Source organism: Lynx canadensis, chromosome E3, assembly GCF_007474595.2.
Source record: "Lynx canadensis isolate LIC74 chromosome E3, mLynCan4.pri.v2, whole genome shotgun sequence".
NCBI classification, from domain to species: Eukaryota; Metazoa; Chordata; class Mammalia; order Carnivora; family Felidae; genus Lynx; species Lynx canadensis.
This window is the reverse complement of record NC_044318.1, coordinates 2,240,898-2,256,237: the sequence shown is the minus strand read 5'-3', so window position 1 is coordinate 2,256,237 and position 15,340 is coordinate 2,240,898. Positions and strand designations below refer to the sequence as shown.

Sequence of the window (15,340 nt, the reverse complement as noted above, 5' to 3'; positions counted from 1 at the left end):
TGTGTTCTAGAATGGAGTGGAGCCAGGGGTAAGCGAGGAGTAGCTGGGACCCATCCGTGGGTTTCAGGAGGCAGCCAGGGTGTTGCAGAGAACACAGGATCCCACGGCCTGTAGGAGGCAGAGCGTGTTTGAGATTTTGGTGGAAAGACCCAGGAATGTCTCTAAACGATGCACCGGGGGGGGGGGGGGGTAGGCACACCCACTGCCTGGGCCAGGACTGTTCTATTTGTGGGGACACTTTCCTGAGGTTGGAAGCAACAGGAGAAAGACCAGCAAACCGCACCAGGTACAAACTTGAAATTTGACAAAAAAGGAAAAGACGTAACACCAATGACTCTGTTTTGTGTTTTGTTTCTCTTCCGAGATTTTATTTAGCTTCAAGTTAGTTAACATGTAGTGTAGTATTGATTTCAGGAGTAGAACCCAGTGATTCATCTCTTACATACGACACCCAGTGCCCATCCCAACAAGTGCCGTTTTCAGTGCCCATCACCCATTTAGCCCCTCCCCCACCCACTTCCCTCCAGCAACCCCAGTTCGTTTTCTGTATTTAAGAGTCTCATATGCTTTGTCTCCCTCTCTGTTTTTATCTTATTTTATTTTTCTTTCTCTTCCCCTATGTTCATCTGTTTGTTTTTTATTTTCTTTTTAAAATGTTTTTAATGTTTTTATTTATTTTTGAAGGAGAAAGAGAGACAGAGCATGAGAGGGGGAGGAACAGAGAGAGAGGGAGACACAGAATTCGAAGCAGGCTCCAGGCTCTAAGCTGTCAGCCCAGAGCCCATTGCGGGGCTCAAACTCACGAACTGTGAGATCATGACCTGAGCTGAAGTCGGAGGCTTAACCGACCGAGCCACCCAGGCGCCCCTATCTAGTTTTTTAAATGCCACATATGAGTGAAATTGTATTTGTCTCTCTCTGACTTATTTTGTTTCGCATAATACCCGCTGGCTCTGTCCACATCATTGCAGATGGCAAGATTTCCTTCTTTTTCATACCTGAGTAATATTCTAGTGTGTTTATATGTGTATCACACACAACATCTCTTCTATCCGTTTGTCAGTCCATAGACATTTGGGCTCTTTCCATACTTTGGCTATTGTCGATAGTGCTGCTATAAACATTGGAGTGCACGTGTCCCTTCGATACAGCATACCTGTACCCTTTGGATAAATACCTAGTAGTGCCATTGCTGGGTTGTAGAGTAATTCTAGTTTTAATTTTTGAGGAACCTCCACACTGTTTTCCAGAGCGGCTGCACCAGTTTGCGTTCCCACCAGCAGTGCAAGGGGGTTCCCCTTTGTCCGCATCCTCGCCAACATCTGTTGTCCCCTGAGTTGTTAACGTGAGCCATTCTGACAGGTGTAAGGTGGTATCTCATTGTGGTTTTGATTTATAGTTCCCTGATGATGAGTGATGTTGAGTATTTTTTTTTTTTTTTTTTTTTGAGAAATGTCTGTTCGTGTCCTTTACCCATTTCTTCCACTGGATTATTTGTTTTGTTGGGTGTTGAGTTTGATATGTTATTTATAGATTTTGGATACCAGCCCTTTGTCTGATATGTCATTTACAGATGTCTTCTCTTATTCCATCAGTTGCCTTTTAGTTTTGTTGTTTCCTTCATTATGCAGAAGCTTTTTAACTTGAGCAAATCCCAAGCGTCCATTTTTGCTTTGCCTTAGAGACATGTGTTATAAGAAGTGGCTCCCTCTGAGGCCACAGAGGTTGCTGCTTGTGTTCTCCTCGAGGATTCTGATGGCTTCGTTTAGGTCTTTCATCCATTTAGAGTTTAGTTTTGTGTCTGTTGTAAGAAAGTGGTCCGGGTTCATTCTTCTGCCTGTCGCTGTCCAGTTTTCCCAGCACCACTTGCTGAAGAAACTGTCTTTTCCATTGGATATTCTTTCCTGCTTTGTCGAAGATGAGTTGGCCATACATTTGTGGGTCCATTTCTGGGTTCTCTGTTCTGTTCCATTGATATGTGTGTCTGCTTTTGTGCTGGTACATACATACAACACCAATGTTAAAAGCAAGTAGGAGCCTGGGGAAAACATTTCAGCAAATGACAGGGGTCCACATATTTTTATGTTAAGGACTCATTAGTCCACACCAGTTACAAGGACACAAAGACCCCTGAGGTGTGGAAGGGACGCGGGCCTGGCACCCAGCACACCCTCAGCGTCCCCAGCCTGGGCTCTGCCCCGGCCCCGTGTCCACACCTCAGACCCGCTGACCCCTGATGGGAATTCAGCCTCTGGAATAGTCAGAAAGGAGGAAGGGTGCACACGTGCAAAGGTGTTCGCCATGGTCACAGACCCGCGGGCGGCGGGAGACGATGGGGGACAGGGTGACGCCTCCATTCCTCGGAGCGCTGAGCAGCCCCAGAAGTTGTGGTGACAAAGATGAGGTGACAGGACAGGCCTCACGAGCAGCAGTGTGACGTGATAAGACCAGTGTCCCGGGGCCCTGTCCCTCCCCCGCCTCAGTGGCTCCATGTGTCCAACGGAGACACGGCCAGCTGCTCTGCAGGTGGTTTGTGAAGAGCTGAACCCCCATCCAGCACCACGGCGGGTGTCAGTAACTGCTGCCGCAGCCCCAGAAGTCTCAAACCCAAGGGCGACGTGGTACCCGCCGTGCTGGGCTCTTTTCTCCTCTTTTCCTTAGGGGCTGGCTGCAGGCTGCTGGCATTTCCGTGTTCCAGGACGCTGGGTCGTGTTGTAAATGTCACTGTACTTTTTGAATGAGGGTGCCCCTCTCTGTCCTCGGGGACTCGGGCTGCCTTGTGCTCCCCTGTGGCTGTGCCCACCCCTCCTTTAGGCCGCTCTGCCGGGCCAGGCTCGGGACTGGAGCTCCCTGTCCCGAGCCTGCCGCTCTTCCCAGGCCCTTCACTGGAAGAATTTATGACCGCCCACGTGGACGGGGCCGGAGAGGGCCAGCACGGAGAGCGCACAACGCCCGAAGGCCTTCGGGCTGTGACTCCGCCTGCCTTTGTGGTGCTAGCTTGGGGGGTGGGGGGATGGAATAGAAGCTGCCGGTCAGCGGGCCTCACGGCAGCAGCTGGTTACACCGGATTGTCTGGGTGGACCTGATGCAGTCACGGGGTCCTTCGAAGCGGGCGCGGGAGGCAGGCGGGAGGGTCAGAGAGATGCCGCCCGGCTGGCGTCGGGGGTGGGTCAGGGGCCACGGGCTGGAGATGAGGGCGGCTCCTACAAGCTAGAAGACCGGGGACACCGTAGGAGCGTGAGGGGGTGTCGCTCCGGGGCCGCGTTCGCCAGGGAGACCCCGGCACAGCTCAGGCCCTTCTGACGCGAGCCCACCCACGTGCGGGACGTGCTGTGCTCCGCACCCAGGGTACATCCGAGAAGGCTTCCTGGCCGTGCAGCACGCGGTGGACCGGGCCATCATGCAGTACCACGCAAACGCCTCCACACACCAGCTGTTTGAGAAGCTCACCGTGATCGCCAAGAGGTTCCCTTACCCGCCTTTCATCTCGGACCCGTTCCTCGTCGCCATGCAATATCAGCTCCCCCTGCTGCTTGTGCTGAGTCTCACCTACAGCTCCCTCACCGTCATCCGGGCCGTCGTGCAGGAGAAGGAGAGGAGGCTGAAGGTACCCTGCCCCACGCGGCCCCGCGCCATCCAGGCGGGGCGTGGGCCGAACGCCCACCGTGGTGCCGGTGACCCCCGGGCTTCTGTGAAATCAGGCCCAGTACATCCAGATCTTTCACACCCGACAGAGCACCGCATTTTGCGTATAGCGTGCTAAGGTCTGAAACGTTGGAAAGACCACGGTTTGGATGTGCTGGGTCAAGTAAGCCACGGCTTTGAAACTAATCGCACTGCTTTCTCTTCACTTTTTGGCTGTGGCTACTATAAAATTCTAAGTTGTTGTTGGGTTTTTTTAAGTTTATTTTTGAGAGAGAGACAGAGCGACAGACAGACAGACAGAATCCCAGGCAGGCTCCATGCTGACAGTGCAGAGCCTGATGCAGGGCTCGAACTCACGAGCCTCGAGACCACGACCTGACAGAAATCAAGAGTTAGACGCTTCACTGGCCTAGCCCCCCAGGCACCCACTAAAACTCTAAATTATATACACACACATTCCGTTTCTGCTGCGCAGAGCCACTCTAGAGAGAAACAGCCTTCACAGACGGCCCATTCACTCTGCACAGATCGGGGACAGCTGTGGGTGTGGACCGCCAGGCTCACTGGGATGGGGCTTAAGGAAAGCGTCGCCGCAAAGAACGTCCCTGCCTTAGTCGGGTACAGTTGTGTGCTAGCGTCACCTGTAAACTCATCCCAGTGACGCGCCCATAGTGACCCAGACGCCGTGTGAAGTCCTTCCCTGGCGGTGTCTGCAGGGCCGGTGAATTGATACTTAGCGTATTCTCAGTGACTCCACATCTGCGATCGCTGGGGCCTGTAAGCCGCGCGGGCAGGTGGCCGGGAGAGGGTTTCGGGGGTGCCGTCTGCTGGGGCACCGGAAATAGCAGCAGCGAAGTGAGGCGATGACGCGGTTGGCGGCAGACGTGAAATGGCTCACGAACCAACGCTGGTGCCCACACGTGTGGGGAGAGGGAGGAGGAGGGCAGGGGATGCCGGCACAACGGGACCCGCGAGAGTCCCCCGGTGGCCCGGCGTGGCACGCGCATGCGTCCGGAGGCACGGGCCGCAGGCCAGGGTGCGGGGGTGTCAGTGCGGCCCTCTCCCCAGGAGTACATGCGCATGATGGGGCTCAGCAGCTGGCTGCACTGGAGCGCCTGGTTCCTCCTCTTCTTCCTCTTCCTTTTCGTGGCCGTGTCCTTCGTGACCCTGCTCTTCTGCATCAAGGTGAGTGTGGCCTCGCCAGGAGCCTGGCGGTCGGGCGGACGGGAGAGGCCGCCGCGGCACCCCAGGCGACCCCGGCCTCGGCTCGGCCTCCGGGGTGGGGGGTGGGGGGGGGAGGACGGCGCACGCGGCCCTTCTCCCACCCTGTCCACTCTCGTTGGAGGCCGGGAACGTTTAAGGTCTTCCTGGTTTTGTCCCCACCTTCCCCACCGCGGCCTGCCCGGGTGACCGTGGACGCCCGCCTCGCAGGTGAGGAAGGGCGTGGCGGTGCTCGCTCACAGCGACCCCTCGCTGGTGCTGGTTTTCCTGCTGTGCTTTGCCGCCGCCTCCGTCTCCTTCAGCTTCATGGTCAGCGCCTTCTTCAGCAGAGGTGAGCCGTCCTGCCCTGGGCCCTCAGGGGCCCCAGCGAAACCCTGCCGTGTCCCCCCTCCCCCGCCCGGAGTCAGAGCAGCCACGGCTGGGGGGGGCTGTGCTCTGTGCCTTCATTCAGACCCTGTCCTCGGGACGTCGGGCACGCGCCTGATTCCAGCCCTTTCTTCTCTGGCCGCCAGCGTGTCCTAACCTTGCTCTCCCGCCCGAGTCGTGTCCAATAGCCGTGGAAAGCTGTCCGCGCCGGGTGTGTTCCCGTGGCCGCGCACGTCGCCCGGCAGTCCCGGGTGGTGTCTCTTCCTTTACTTGCGCTTTGGTCTGAGGACTGGTGTCTTTTTTCAGCTCCCCGCTCACACGTTGACCCGGTTTTGGGTTCCGTGATCACCATCCCTGCCTCTCGCGTTGTCCTCGTGTCTTTTTTCCTTTCCTGTTGGGGCAACATACACATAACGGGCAGTTTACCACCATAACCATTTTTGCGTGCACAGTCGAGCGGGCTCCACGCTGTGTCGTAACCGTCCCCCCCCACCCACCCCGGAGTTTTTCTGTCTCCCCAGACTGAAGCTCTGTCCCCCTTACACCGACTCTCCGTCCCTCCCCGGCCCTGGCGCCCACCATCCACCTTCTGTCTCTGCGGTGGCGGGAACTCGCGTGAGCGGGATCACACCTACTTCTCGTTTTGTGCCTGATTCTCTCACTGTGCGAACCGCCCTGGGGTTCATCCACGTCACAGCGGGTTCGGGATTCCCTTCCCCTGTAAGGCTGAGTGACATTCTGTCGTGTGGATGGGCCACTTGGCTTATCCACCCGTCACCGCACACGCGGGTGCTTCCACGGTCCAGCGCTTGTGAATCGTGCAGCCGTGACCATGCGTGTGCAGGCACCTCTCCGAGACCCGCCTCCAGCCCTTGGGGCCGCGGACCCAGAAGCGGGAGTTGCGGGTCCTCCACTGACTCTCTGTTTAGTTGTTTGAAGAACTGCCACACTTTTCCACAGCGACCGCGCCGCCTGCATTCCCGCCCGCGGCACACGCTTTCCCCGCACCTCGCCAGCACTCGTCATTTTCTGATTCGGGGGGTGGTTTTTTAAAAGTTTATTTATTTATTTTGAGAGAGGTCAGGGGAGGGGCAGAGAGAGAATCTCCACACTGGGCATGGAGCCCAAAGTGGGGCTCGATCCCAAGACCCCGGAATCATGACCTGAACCCAAATCAAAAGTCAGATGCTCAATCGACTGAGCCACTCGGGTGCCCTGGGGGTGTTTTGGTAGAAGCCATGCTGGTGGGTATGGGGAGGGTGTCTGGAGGGAAAGCTTGTGTGCACCTGTTTGAGCTGTCGGCTAAACTAGCCACTGTTTTCACGGGACACCGTGTTTGCTGGGAAGAATGACCATCAGACTGTGATTACTCCCCTTGGATATTTGGCACTTTCTCAAATGGGAGCTGGTTTTTAAGGAAAATAACTGGCAGTATCTGACGTCCATTGAATTTTTAAAATTCTTTTTAATATTTATTTTTGAGAGAGAGAGCACAACACAAGCAGGGGAGGGCCAGAGAAAGAGGGAAACACAGAATCTGAAGCAGGCTCCAGGTTCCAAGCTGTCAGCACAGACAAGGGGCTCGAACCCAGGAATGGCGAGATCATGACCTGATCCCAAGTCGGAAGCTTAACCGACTGAACCACCCAGGCGCCCCTGATGTCAATTGTAAAATTCAAGCTTTCAAGCCAAAATAGGATTTTACATACTTGAATCTAACACCGTGCGCGTGACGACGCGCTTGATCTCTTAGGAGGTTGGTGTCCATGTTACCGGTGAGATTTTTTTTTCTGTATGTTACATAATAAAATGTATTTATTTACATTTAAAAGGTCCACGTAGCTCAACAAGCAATATTTTCCTCACGACCCACGTGTCACATTACAAGATCATGCACGAGTCACAGCCCCTTCAGAGTGCAGGATAGACAGGTGGATTTTCACATAACAGAGCACGAAAAGTTCTTTGGTCAGTTTGAGTCCACGTGGCACGTGGCCTTTGAGAAACGACCGCCTGAGTAGCGCTGTCTCAGAGAAGAATGTCTGGAAATATCGAGAAGGCTGTTAAAATTCCTCCTCCTTTTCCAACTACTTATCTGGGTGAAGGCGGTTTCCTTCACGGGCCTCAACCCAAACGGGGTGATACGGCAGGGTGAACGGGGAGCAGATACGAGACTCCAGCTCTAACCTCTTAAATCAGACATTACAGAGGTTTGCAAAAGCATAACACGGTGCCACCTTTCTCACTAAATTGTGGGAAACCTAGCTGATTTTTGTAAAAATACTGTTAGCTTAGAGTGGGTTCAATATTCTTAAAAGTCTCTAGGCTCAGTCAGCGGGGCCTCTGGCTCTTGATTTTGGCTACTCCTGGAGGGGAGGGGAGGGGAGAGGCTTGTCTGTTTGGTGTGTGCCAGGCTCCCTGGAGAGTGGGATGCCTGGTGAGAAGCGGAGTCGGGCCGGGGGGTTGGGGGGTCCGGTGTGCACGGTCAAGGTGCAGTCTGCAGCAGAGGGCTGGGGAAGTTGGCCTGGGGGTCACGTTCCCCACGGCACACGTGCCCGGACGAGCGGAGAGGCCGTGGGTGGCGCCTGGGGTCCTCAGTCCTGCGCTGCAGCCCGTGTTCGGCACACCTGTCTTCTCTCCATCCGTAGCCAACATGGCAGCAGCCATAGGGGGCTTCCTGTACTTCTTCACGTACACCCCCTACTTCTTCGTTGCCCCCCGATACAACTGGATGACCCTCAGCCAGAAGCTCCTGTCCTGCCTCCTGTCCAATGTCGCCATGGCGATGGGAGCCCAGCTCATGGGGAAATTTGAAGCGAAAGGTGAGTATTTTCCTTCTGGCGAGCTGCCCTCGCCGACTGAGTTACTAAGAGAGCCTGACCAGGGGTGGCTCCGGCTCCGAGCAGGGCACCCCAGCGAGCCGGGGGTGGGACAGAAGGTGCTCAGTCACCGGGAGGCTCACGTCCCAGCAGGCGGGAGGCGGGGCAGGAGCCCTGAAGCCCAGAGGACAGAGCTTTAACGTGTCCCGCACTGCGCGGCCACCACTCGGGGGCAGTGTGGCCTCAAGGTCCTGCCGGTGGGGGGGGGGGGGGGAGGGCGGGACCCCGTGGGGGTCTTGACTCAGCACCTGGCCCCAAAGTCTACAGGGAAGGGGGGGGGGGAGGGGGGGAGGAGACAACCCCCTGCTGTCGGTCAAGTGGCAGAACCAGAACCAGCCCCTCCCTACACAGTAAGGGGGGTTGAGGGCACGGACACCTGAGAGTGAATCAAGTCACAGGCCAGAGCTGTTGTCCTGAGTGTTGTGAAATTTCCTGATCTTGTAAACATCACGGGTTGAACAGAGCGCATCACTGTGCTGACTTTGGCACCTGGGCTGCCTCCCGCTCAGGTTTCCGGAAAGGGTGGAGAGGGTCTGGTTGAACCCTGAAAGCCACCCGCTGGGGCGTGCCACCAGGGCTCCCCAGGGCTCCCCAGGCGCTCAGGACCTTGGAGGGAGCTGTCCCTGCCCCTGTGCTGAGAGGAGGCGGGAGGGGGAGCACGAGCTTCTGCGTGGCCGCCCTGTGCCGGCGTCCGTCCCCGAGCGCGTGCCGCTGCTCTGGCCTCCTCTCTCGGGGTGAAGTGCAGTCTCCCATCCCGGGACTGACCTGCGCCCCTGCGGTGCCGGCCCCGTGCACCCCTGGTCTCTGTCTCGGGCTGCCTGGTCTCATTCCCCACAGTCCTGGCTCTTGTGGCTTCCTGGTGGGGGTCTGTGGGAGGAGAGAGCCCATGGCACCTCCACGTGGCCTTGTCTTTAGAAACGTTTTCTTCCTTGGCAGGGTCTTCTGACGCTTTGGCTTTTATTTATTTATTTTTAACGTTTATTTATTTTTGAGAGAGAGAGAGAGGGAGACAGAGGATCCGAAGCAGGCTCCACGCTGACAGCAGTTAGCCCTCTGTGAGGCTTGAACTCAGGAACCACGAGATCATGAACAAGCAGAAGTCGGATGCTCAGTCACTTGAGCCGCCAGGTGCCCCTGACACTTTGGCTTTTAAATATCTGTGTTTCTGGAGCACCTGGGTGGCTCAGTTGGTTAAGCGTGTGGCTTCAGCTCGGGTCGTGATCTCGCCATCCATGAGCTGGAGCTGTCTGTGCTGACAGCTCAGAAGCTTGTAGCCTGCCTCAGATTCTGTGTCTCCGTTTCTCTCTGCCCCTCCGCCACTCGTGCTCTGTTTCCATCATTCTAAAAATACTCATTAAAAAATCTGTGTTTCTGTGTTTAGTAGTATGTGATAAATGTACACTTGTTTATTTATTTTTGAGAAAGAGAATAGGCAAGCACGGGGGGGTGGGGTAGAGAGGGAGAGAGAGAGAGAGAGAGAGAGAGAGAGAGAGAGAGAGAGAGAATCCCAAGCAGACTCTGCACTGTCAGCTCAGAGCCTGATGCAGGGCTCAGTCTCACAGACTGTGAGATCATGACCTGAGCTGAAATCAAGAGTCAGACAGTTAACCGACTGGGCCACCCAGGTGCCTCTGACAGTGCATTTTAAAAGTCTACATTTATGGGGGCGCTTGGGTAGCTCAGTCGGTTGAACGTCCGACTTTGGCTCAGGTCATGATCTCGCAGTCAGTGAGTTCGAGCCCCGCATCGGGCTCTGGGCTGACAGCTCGGAGCCTGGAGCCTGTTTCGGATTCTGTGTCTCCCTCTGTCTCTCTGCCCCTCCCCCACTTGTGCGCTCTCTATCTCTCAAAAATAAATTTTTTTTTAAAATGTAAAACAAAAATTTTTAATAAAAAAAAAAGTCTATATTTATGGGGCACCTGGGTGGCTCAGTCGGTTAAGCATCCGACTGTTTTTTTTTTTCAATGTTTGTTTATTTTTTTGAGCGGAGGGGAGGGGCAGAGAGAGGGAGACACAGAATCTGAAGCAGGCTCCAGGCTCCCAGCTATCATCACAGAGCCCAACGCGGGGCTCAAACTCACAGAGTGCAAGATATGACACGAGCCGAAGTCGGACACTCAACTGACTGAGCCACCCAGGCACCCCACGTCTGGTTCTTGATTTCAGCTCAGGTCATGATCTTACGACTCATGAGTTCCAGTCCCACCCTGGGCTCTGTGCTGACAGCGTGGAGTCTGCTTGGGATTCTGTCTGCCCCTACCCCACCCACACTCTGTCTGTGTCTCAAAAATAAGTAAACAAACACTTAAAAATAAATAAGTAAGATGCACTGCGCCTTGCAGGGTTCAGACACTTTGTTTTAAAGCCATTAACAAAGAAGAATATAACTATACAGCCACTCTTGTTCTCAATGTTCTACACTGAATTTACTTAGGTTCAAGTTGTTTTTTTTTTTTAACGTTTATTTATTTTTGAGAGAGAGAGCACGAGAGGAGATGGGAGGAGATGGCAAAGAGAGGGAGACAGAATCCGAAGCAGGCTCTAGGCTCTGAGCTGTCAGCACAGAGCCCGATGCGGGGCTCGAACTCACTGACTGTGGGATCATGACCTGAGCCCGAAGTCAGACGTTCAACCACCTGAGCCACCCAGGCGCCCTGACGCTGAATTTACTTAAACACGCAAACTTCTAATTGCTTGAGAATGAACAGTGATCAAAGCCAGAGCATAGCCATTTCCGCGAGGGGCCCTGGGGCCAATCCCCAAGCACCGTTTGGACTGTTGTCGGCAAACCCACAGAAGACGAAACCCTACGAGCGCCGCTAAGGAGAGTTTGTGTGTGAGTCAGGTCCTCCCGGTTTCTGAAAAGACCCGGATTGAATGCCCGCTATTCCAGAGCTGGCCTTCACCCAGACCGTGCACGTGTACACGTGTGTCTGCGTGTGTGCGGACGTGGACGGATGTGCACGTAGGTCGTAAATCAAACCTGAGCCTCCCTCAGTCCACAGGCTCTTGCTGGTTCTGTAACTTTCCGATTTTGTGGCTCGCTGTTGTCTAGAGCCTCGAGGAAAGACACAGGTGTGCCGTAAAAGCGGGAAGGGAGAAGTCGCGCTGGCTTGGCGGGGACCTGCGCGCGGTGCCGCTGGGGCCGAGGGGCCGTTTCAGGTCCCCGTCCCGGTGTCTTCCAGGCGTGGGCGTCCAGTGGCGAAATCTCCTGAGTCCCGTCAACGTGGACGATGACTTCTCCTTTGGGCAAGTGCTGGGCATGCTACTGCTGGACTCCGTGCTCTACGGCCTGGTGACCTGGTACGTGGAGGCCGTGTTCCCGGGGCAGTTCGGCGTGCCCCAGCCCTGGTACTTCTTCATCACGGTGAGTGCTGGCAGCCCTCTTCCGCACGGGGGCAGGGGGGGTGTCCCCCGCACACGCCCCGGGCCCCTCCGGTCCCTGGCACTCAACGCCTCGTTGGGCATGTCCCTCGTGCAGTCAGGGAGCCGTGTGTCCCAAAGGCCCTGAGACCCCCTACTGGCCAAGATGAGCCCTGCAGTCCAGGATCTGGAAAGGGCTCGCCCTGGCCCTGCAGCACGGGACCGGCACACGCCCACCCCCGGCCTCACGTCAAACAAATATCCCACTGGTTCCTCCGCCTACCAAGTAACACAGCCTCCAGCCTCTTGTAAAAATGATCGCGTTGCTGGGATTCCCGGCACAGTCCCACCGCCCAGAGACGAGCCGTGCTGACCCCTTGGTGTGCAGTGGTTCAGACTGTTCTGAGCACGTACCCTCCGGCAGCCCGAGCCTGTGGGTGCGTGACATACACACACTTGCTTTTACGAAAAGGGGATCATGTTGTACAAGTCTCGAAACTTGTTTGGGTGGTTTTTTTGTTTATTTAAGTTTATTTTACTTTGAGAGAGAGACTGTGTGTGTATGTGTGGGAGGGGCAGAGAGAGAGAGAGAGAGAGAGAGAGAGAGAGAATCCCAAGCAGGCTCTGCACTGTCAGCTCAGAACCCAACACGTGGCTCGAACTCACCAACCACAAGATCATGACCTGAGCCAAAACCAAGAGTCAGACACTTAACTGACTGAGCCACCCAGGCACCCTGAAGCTTTTTTTTTTTTTTAACCTAACTTAGCTATCTTAAATACAAATGTGTGTGAATCTGTGTGAAAATATACTTTTAGATACCTGTGCATAATTATAAGTTTTGTTTTCATCTTTGAACTAAGTATCTGCATTTTCAGGAATCACCTTCGTTTTTGAGCACAGCACCGCGTGGGGCCACCACCATGTGGTCCGTCAGTCCCTGCTGCTGGCGGGTGAGGTGCCACCTGAGTGTCCCCTCTCTGGTTCCACACATACTCACCATGAAGACACTGGAGTGTTTCATCACATCTAAGGTGCCCCTGATCCATAGGGGCACTGTCACTTTCTCACCAAGACAAATGGTGACAGTTAACTGTGGCACTCCGTGATCTGTGACACATTCTGATTTCAGAGCCCTGTAAAACGTGAGAAGTGTGTCCCTTAAGACCAACAGGCTGGGGACACCCGGGTGGCTCAGTCACTTAAGCATCCGACTCCTGATTTCGGCTCAGGTCATGATCTCACAGTTTGTGGGTTTGAGCCCCACCTTGGGCTCTGCACTGACAGCTTGGAGCCTGTTTGAGATTCTTTGTCTCCCTCTCTCTCTCTACTCTGCCCTTCATGCTTGTGCACATGCGTGCACTCTCTCTTTCCCTCTCAAACAACAACAACAAACATTAAAAAAAAGACCAACAGGCCGTGGTGTGCTAGAACCATTCCAGGCATGGGAAGTACCAAGAACGGAGATGGGGGTGCCCCTGTGGGGCTTAGCTGGGAGCGGCTCTCCCAGGGCCCGGTTCTTCCCTTTCCTGTGACCCTCCCCACACCCGTGTGTCATCTGTGCCCATGGACCACCCAAGGGCAGGGGTTCTGCGTGGCCTGTGGCTGTATTCTTACGCATCCCACAGCCTGGCATTGTTGTGGCTAGACAGAGGGCAGGGTTCCTTGTCTAGACTGAGGGCATGGTTTTTTATCTAGACAGAAGGCAGGGGTCATTGTCTAGATAGAAGGCGGGGGTTGTTGTCTAGACAGAGGGCAGGAGTTGTCTAGACAGATGGTGGTAGTCATTGTCTATACAGATGGCAGGGGTCATTGTCTAGATGGAAGGCGGGGGTCGTTGTCCAGACAGAGGGCAGGAGTTGTCTAGACAGATGGTGGTGGTCATTGTCTAGACAGAGGGCAGGGGTCATTGTCTTGATGGACGATGGGGGTCGTTGTCTAGACAGATGGCGAGGCTCATTGTCTAGATGGAAGGCGGGGGTCGTTGTCTATACAGATGGCAGGGGTCATTGTCTACATGGAGAGTGGGGGTCATTGTCTATACAGATGGCAGGGGTTATTGTCTAGATGGAAGGCAGGGGTTGTTGTCTAGACATTGGGCAGGGATTTTCTAGACAGATGGCTACGGTCCTTGTCTAGACAGAGGGCGGGGAAGCTTCCTCATAGCAAGGGAAGGCCAGGCCTTTTGGCTCCTCTTGCTTATTTTGTGAGCTCCTGTGTAGCTGAGTGAGGGCCAGTCAGGCGTGGAGACACAGCCTCCCTCCTGTTTTGCCCGGACAGCGCCCCGGACTGGAACATTCAGCAGCCTGTCTTTGGTTTAAAGGTCCTCGTTTACTTTTCATCTGTGTCACATGTGAGTTGTCTGCACCACCAACAAGCCTGTCAGGGATTGTGTGCCCAAATGGCGGGTCAGGAAAGAGGCTCAGAGCCTCCCCGGGTAGATGAGGGAGGAGCCGCGTGCACCCGCGCCCCACAGAGGCCCCGGGCCGCCCCACCTCTGCAGCAGGGCCCCGGGCGAGGGCTGTTTGCTGACAGTGTTTGGCGTGTCGGGGAACCTGCTGCCATTCCTCACAAACACAATGAACTGACACGAGTTGGCTGCTTGAGACCCGTCTGCTTTCCACCCCAGCCCTCGTACTGGTGCGGGCACCCACGGACAGTTTTGGGGAAAGAGGAGGAAGATGATGATCCAGAGAAAGTGCTCAGAACCGAGTACTTTGAGGCTGAGCCAGAGGACCTGGTGGCCGGGATCAAGATCAAGCATGTGACCAAGGTGCCGCACCCTGTGGGGTGGGTGGGGACGGGGACCTCATGCCACGGGGCATGAGACCTGCCACCTTGCCCAGGGCTGTCTCCAAGCTGGGGGCCGTCCCCCAGGCCCTGTTGCTCCTAGACCCCCGTGGCTGCTCTCTGACCCCTCCCCAGGCTCTGTCCCCAGGGCTCAGGGGACTCAGGGGGGAGCCAGCAGTGCATGCTGCCTGGGCTTACCCCGGAGTCAGCCCTGCCCCCAAACACTTGCTGGTCCACTGAAGCGGGACAGACATCACCCGGGGCGGGGGTGGGGGGAGGCATGGCCTCCAATCAGCACTTCGCCAGAAATTTCCCGCCTCTGCACTGACCGGCCACGCTGGGCACCGTCTCCTGAGACCCGTCGGGCAGGTGTTCCAGCGGGGGTCTGGGGGCCAGGCAGGGCCTGAAGTCCAGGGCCGCCCTCGGCCTTCGCTGCAGGTGTTCAGAGTGGGGAACAAGGGCAAAGCAGCCGTCAGAGACCTGAATCTGAACCTGTACGAGGGGCAGATCACGGTGCTGCTGGGCCACAACGGCGCGGGGAAGACCACCACCCTCTCCATGCTCACAGGTGAAGCGCCACGGCCTCGGCTCCGGCCGGCCGGTCAGCGGTCCGGCCAGACAAGGGTCACACCTCGTGCTGACGGGGGTGGGGAGAGGGTCCGGTGTTCCCGCTGAACTTCGGCCTCCGGGTCTTCTGCTTGGCCCTAGGTCTCTTTCCCCCAACCAGCGGCCGGGCGTATGTCAACGGGTACGAGATTTCACAGGACATGGTTCAGATCCGCAAGAGCTTGGGCCTGTGCCCGCAGCACGACATCCTGTTTGACAACCTGACCGTCGCAGAACACCTGTACTTCTACGCACAGGTGAGCCGGCCGCTGAGTGCGCTCAGGTCGTGTAGTGGTTTCCTTGTCTGCGAGCTTGGGCCCCAAGGCGTGAACCCCCAGCTTCCCAGCAAATAGAACCCACCTGGAGCAGCCGCTCGCAGACCTGCAGCGGGGCGGCGGGGAGGGAAGTCGGGGCACGCGGCGCAGCGCGCGGAGGGAAGGAGGAGGCGCCGAGGCCGGGAGCCCCTGCCC

General features: G+C 56.0%; 1 protein-coding gene across 1 annotated transcript in view; it reads left to right on the top strand.

Annotated features, from left to right (window-relative positions):
* Positions 1-15,340, top strand: part of ABCA3 (ATP binding cassette subfamily A member 3) — a 43,750-nt gene that overhangs the window by 11,497 nt on the left and 16,913 nt on the right. The window contains 8 exon segments of the mRNA XM_030300984.2: positions 3,348-3,607; positions 4,714-4,830; positions 5,077-5,197; positions 7,881-8,054; positions 11,297-11,478; positions 14,104-14,247; positions 14,703-14,832; positions 14,973-15,127. Coding sequence (XP_030156844.1) covers positions 3,348-3,607; positions 4,714-4,830; positions 5,077-5,197; positions 7,881-8,054; positions 11,297-11,478; positions 14,104-14,247; positions 14,703-14,832; positions 14,973-15,127 — 1,283 coding nt within the window.